The 5,776-nt window shown below is 46.6% G+C and overlaps 1 protein-coding gene across 1 annotated transcript; it reads left to right on the top strand.

Annotated features, from left to right (window-relative positions):
• Positions 1-1,908: 1,908 nt before the first annotated feature.
• Positions 1,909-4,761, top strand: LOC123403283 (heat stress transcription factor A-5). Its single transcript, XM_045097237.1, has 2 exons — positions 1,909-2,240; positions 3,312-4,761. The coding sequence occupies exons 1-2, from the start codon at positions 2,004-2,006 to the stop codon at positions 4,446-4,448; spliced, it is 1,374 nt and encodes a 457-aa protein (XP_044953172.1). The 5' UTR covers positions 1,909-2,003; the 3' UTR covers positions 4,449-4,761.
• The last annotated feature ends 1,015 nt before the right edge of the window (positions 4,762-5,776 follow it).

Raw genomic sequence — 5,776 nt, 5'->3', positions numbered from 1 at the left:
AAAAATTCATGATAAATTAATAAATTTTGCCGTGAAAAGCAGTTGAAATAGAATGATAAATTTAAATCTAAAAAAAAAGATAAACCATGTCATGACAATTTTAGTGTAAACATTATAGCAACTTTAGTGTAAATATCATGGTAACTTTTGATAAAAAAAGTCGTTGAAATATATCAATATGATCTAGTTTTAAAAATCTCATCGAGGAGGATTTAATGATGAAAATGGATTTTTAATCAGATTTCTTTTATTTAATAGATAAACGATTTTAAGTGAAAAAATCAAAAAGACTTCACCAATGTTATTCGTTTGATGTCGCAAGATGAATGATGATATTGATGTTAAAATGTGTGAACCATTTTGCTTGGTGCTAGATGTGTGACCCTTATCATGTGGAAATTTTAAATAATGATTTTCAAGAGTCGGCAGCACCAAGGCCTGGAGCTGAGATATCTGGGCTCAATCATGACGTTTATTATCTATACCTAATAATAAAGAGGCTATGCTTTCGTCGGAAAACCCATCGCGGCATTTTTATAAAAAGCCCTTGTAATTTTTATTATTCAACCCGCGCTCCATCATTATTTTAATAAATCAAAATGATTATAAAAAGATTAAAAGCGTGTGGTATTTTTTCTCCCGTTGCAACGCACGGGCCTTTTTGCTATATAATAATAAAGAGACTATTGCTTTCGTCGGAAAACCCACCACGATATTTTTATAAAACAGCCCTGTAAATTTTATTATTCAACCCGCGCTTCATCATTTATCTGCAACGCAAAAGGAAAAAACGATTCACTACAAAAATTATACCCGTACGCATCGCCTCCTCCCATTGACCCTGGGCCACCGTGACCTGTGCCCAGGCCGCCGCCACACCACTCGCCGCCGCGGCCGACCTCAACCACCACCGCTGCCGATCTCAACCCACTCGTCTCCGTGGCTGTACCTCTCCCCGCTCACTGCCCTCATTGTGGCGCTCGAGCGCATCACGTCGACCCTGGTCCACCCTGGTCTGTGCCCAGGCCGCTGCCACACCACTCGCCGCCGCGGCCGACCTCAACCACCACTACTGTTGATCTCAACCCATCTGCCTCCGCGGTCGTACCTCTGCCCGCTTGTTGCCCCCGTTTCGGTGTTTGAGCACAGCTTCTGGATCAAATCAACGCGACATCTACATCGACTTGGGATGATGCGTCTGCTCGATGCAGAACGGCGGCGACGCACGGATAAGGCGCGGCGGAGCGAAGTACTTGCAGGTGGAGGCGGGCCTCCATGGTTCACACAGGGAACTCCGAGGTTATGATGCGGCAACGGCGACTCGTTATGGCCAGATAAAGGCGCCTAACCCTTGCTCCCCTCATCGTATCCCCTCCTTCGGCAGGAACTCATCATCTGGTGAGATCCCTCCCCATGCCTCCAACCGTGTGCCAAGCACCGGCAAAAACTTTTGTTTTGTGAGAATTTGTTTGCTGATGAATGAATTTATTGAATGTAAGATTGCATTGTTGTAGAGAGAAATAATGGAACACCACCTTCAGTTTGTCATCTAATCCCATATTCTCTACCCCATGAATGAAATAAGATAACAGTCCATTGATCAATTCACGTAGCCTCTTTGTTTTGCTTTGCTTGTCTCGTTCAATTTGTCATCATGACAAAATTAACAATGGACGGGTTGATTTCTCAACAAAATAGGATAGGACTGACTACATTAGTTAGTTGGCTTATTATTTTAATAAATAAAAATGATTATAAAAAGATTAAAAGCGTGTGGTATTTTTTCTCCCGTTACAACGCACGGGCCCTTTTGCTAGTAAAAATAAGAAATAGTTTTAAAAAGAAAAAAAATGAAAAAACAACAACAATGGAAACCAAACCCCGATCCACCCGTAACGACCATGACGACTCCTCTTTCCGGGCCATCTCTGCCCCTCTCCCCTCCTACCTCCCACCAACCCAAGTAGGCGAGCAGCACCGCAAGCACGGGAGGCGACGCTCCGATGGAAGCCTCGGGTGCGGCCGGCGCCCGCGGTGGTGGGGGCGGCGGGCCGGCGCCGTTCCTGCTGAAGACGTACGAGATGGTGGACGACCCGGCGACGGACGCGGTGGTGTCGTGGAGCGACGCGTCGGACGCGAGCTTCGTGGTCTGGAACTCGCCCGAGTTCGCCGCGCGGCTGCTGCCTGCCTACTTCAAGCACAGCAATTTCTCCAGCTTCATCCGGCAGCTCAACACCTACGTACGTCACGCCCCCCCCCCCCCCCCCCCCCCCCCCCCGAACCTTGCGGATTTCGGAATTCAGATTTGCGCGTATGCCGGGAATTTATTAGGCGGAGGTGGAGCTGAGCTGCTTTTAATTTTTTTGTCAAATTAGTTGGAGAATTTGGGATCAAATTTGGATCTTGGGTGGGGGCGTAGGTGCTTAAATGTGTGCGATGGTGTGGTGAACTGCTACTGTACTACTCCCTCCGTAAACTAATATAAAAGCATTTAGAGCACTACTTTGGTAATCTAAACGTTCTTATATTAGTTTACAGAGGGAATACTACTACTTAAGATCGTTTCCTTAGTTGGGCTTGATTGCAGCTTGATACCAAAATTTAGGACATGGTATGGTGCCAAAAGAATTATCGGAACATGTTCATACTTTTGTGCGCTGGGCTGGTCGGAAGCTATGTGAATCACTTCATTCTTAGAACAAATAGATGTGCGCGCTGCTTTGGTTTGCTGGAGCTGGAGGTTAAGGCTCATGTTGCATTGACAAGGGCCTGATTCTGTTCTCATGGTTGCTAGGTTCAGGTTGAGGTGTTTCATTCATGATCAGTCATGATGTCTGGAGTGGAACTTGGTTCAGCTGCTATTGAAGTTATGGGTTGTGTTTATATTGATCGGTCTGAAATATTAGGATTTTTGGATTGTAGTACAATGGAGTAGATATGTTTGGTAGTATAAAGTACATTTTGAGGTGGTATTATCTTGATTGTTATAGAACACTGGCTATTTGAACTATCATTTCCTGCTCTATTAGACTGACCTACAAATGTTTGTAGCTAAAGATGGCCCTTTTTCAACACATACAAAAGTTCAGAAACTGATTCCTCATTATCTTCTCTGTTTGCAGCTCGTTGTAGTTTGGGTTTATTGAACTCTCTGTCAAATTTCTTCTATTTTCGGGTTACATTAACCAGAGATATTTTATTGCCTTCCAAGCAGTGTTTGAGATTTCTGTAAAGTTTTGCTTGTTGATGTTTGATCAGGTCCAAAATTCCTTTAAACTATCTGACCCTTTGAAAAACCATCAATGTTGCAGGGATTCCGTAAAATAGATCCAGAGCGATGGGAATTCGGTAACGAGTACTTTGTCAAGGGACAGAAGCACCTGCTGAAGAATATCTACAGGCGGAAGCCTATCCACAGCCACAGTCATCAACCAGCTGCGCAGTCTGATAACGAGCGTTCATTCTTCGAAGATGAGATCGACCGGCTTGCACGAGAGAAAGCAAACCTACAGGCCGAGCTCTGGAAATTCAAGCAGCAGGAGCCTGGAACCATGTTCCAGATTGAAGCCCTTGAGCGACGAGCGGTTGACATGGAGCAGCGGCAAGGCAAGATGATCGCCTTCCTGCAGCAGGCCAGCAAGAACCCTCACTTTGTCAGTAAGCTTGTCAAGATGGCAGAGGCATCCTCGATGTTCGCAGACGCTTTGCACAAGAAGAGAAGGTTATCCGGGTTAGATTACGCGGTCGAGGCCACAGAAACAGCTAGCTTCTGTGATGACCATAGCGCCACTTCCAGGCAAGAAATGGGCAACCTTCTGAACCAGCACTTCTCCGATAAGCTCAAGTTGGGACTCTGCCCCGCGGAGACAGAGAGCAACCTCATCACCCTGAGCACCCAAAGCTCGCACGAAGACAACTGTAGCCTGCATGGCAGGCATCCTCCAGGGCATGACGGAATGGGGACCGGATGCCTTCCCCTGGTACCACAGATGATGGAGCTCTCCGATACGGGGACGTCCATCTGCCCCTCAAAGAGCTCATTCTTCAGACCAGCCGTAAACGACGAAGGGCTGTCGCCGTGCCATCTGAGCCTAACTCTAGCATCGTGCTCGATGGATGTCGACAGAGGCCAAGCCTCCAATGCAGACGGAAGCACCACCGTCAACAAGGGAAGCGACAACCCATTGGAGGCCACCGCAGCTGCCATGGGCAGTAACCAGAAGGCATCAGTCGATGCTGGCACAGATGCAACAACACCACGAGAGGATACGCGAGTGGCCACCGAGCCGGCTGCTCCTGTCAAGGCGAATGACAACTTCTGGGAACAGTTCTTGACGGAGAGGCCAGGAGACGCGAGCTCTGGCCCGCGGGATCCTTCCATGGACAAGGGGCAAACAGAAGGCAGGGAGAAGGATGACAGAGAAGCCACGGAACAGCTGAAACTCTGATTTTACTTCCAGAGCTACCAATTTCGCGGAAGGGATACATACAGGAAGCTGCTGTGTAATCAGGATGGCAGGAATTAATGGGTGTACATATTTATCAGGGGTGCATATCATGGTACTAGCCGGAACTGGGGATGCCCTTAGAGCAACTCTAGCCGTCGCGCCATATATTCGCAGCCTTCGAAATTTTCAGAGGGCGCTTCATCCTTCTTTTTGGTGGTTGTGCGACACAAAACAGTTGTAGTCCGAACTCCATTTTTTGCGGGCCCATTCTTCAGCGTCTATGTTCATTCTTAATATAGAAAATTGCACTGTATTCACATTCTGTTGAACATCACACTTGCAGTTATCGGTCAGCTTAACTTGCTTTCAACATCGCATAACCGAATGGCAAATTGAAATTGACCTAAATTGAGAAACTGAAACATTATTTTGTTTCGACGTCTTTCTTCGTATGGAGGCAACCTCATAATAGGGGCCCGGCTTCAAATACTTCCACTTGATTTTTGACTCGGTTTGCGTACCACTCGGCTCCTTGGACGTGGCTCTACTTCTGCCATGGTGGTTTTCGTCGCACAAGAAAAGTACTGGTGGAGGCGCTCAGGTGTTTCTGCTGGCCCTCTCAAAGTAATGCTAGGCCATTTCAATATCCATTTCTAAGCCCAGATTCATGCCTGATGGCATAAAGGACAAGGAAAAGGTGCGAGATTGGTACATGCGCCTATGTCACACACATGGAGAGGAAGATAAAGGAAGAAAAGAAATGTTGCCTCTCACGCGAACAACACTGTCATATCAGCACCCCAACCAATTATTTGATGACTCTGCTGGACCTGCTTTTTAGGCCCCGAACTTCATACACGCATTATTATGACTATTCCTTTACTTAACCACAAAGACGTTGAGGGTATTGCCAATGTTGTTCGAAACTTGAGGCTAAGAAACCGATTTTTCGTGGTGCTAACCATTGTGAAGTGAGGTGCTAAGAAAAGAAAGTTGCCAAAAGAGAGATCATTATGTGTAGGACCCATGCCGAACCAAATTTTACGAGAAAGTTGCCTGAAAAGAAACAGAAAAATCCCAATTTCCTAAAAAAAAACTGAAATATAGCCTAAACATAGGTGCTAAGAAGAAAACAAGCTTTAGGGCATCTCCAACGTCGATCCATAAACCATCCGCATCTGTCCGGACTGCGGAAGCCAACCAACCCGGGCCTGTATCCGTACGCAGTGTGGCCCGGACGTGATTTCTCCCATAAATTGGAGATAAATGTGGCGGAGCTTTACGGGAGTCCGGACATGAGAAATGTCGCTATCCGACACCTTCGGCCC

Source organism: Hordeum vulgare, chromosome 6H, assembly GCF_904849725.1.
Source record: "Hordeum vulgare subsp. vulgare chromosome 6H, MorexV3_pseudomolecules_assembly, whole genome shotgun sequence".
NCBI classification, from domain to species: domain Eukaryota; kingdom Viridiplantae; phylum Streptophyta; class Magnoliopsida; order Poales; family Poaceae; genus Hordeum; species Hordeum vulgare.
The sequence above is the reverse complement of the archived record's forward strand: the minus strand, read 5'-3'. Positions and strand labels throughout refer to the sequence as shown.

Excerpts from the sequence above, each read along its gene's own strand:
- LOC123403283 (XM_045097237.1), top strand. The coding sequence starts at position 2,004 with ATGGAAGCCTCGGGTGCGGCCGGCGCCCGCGGTGGTGGGGGCGGCGGG. Across the intron at positions 2,241-3,311 it reads TCCGGCAGCTCAACACCTAC|GGATTCCGTAAAATAGATCC; the intron begins GTACGTCACGCC and ends TCAATGTTGCAG.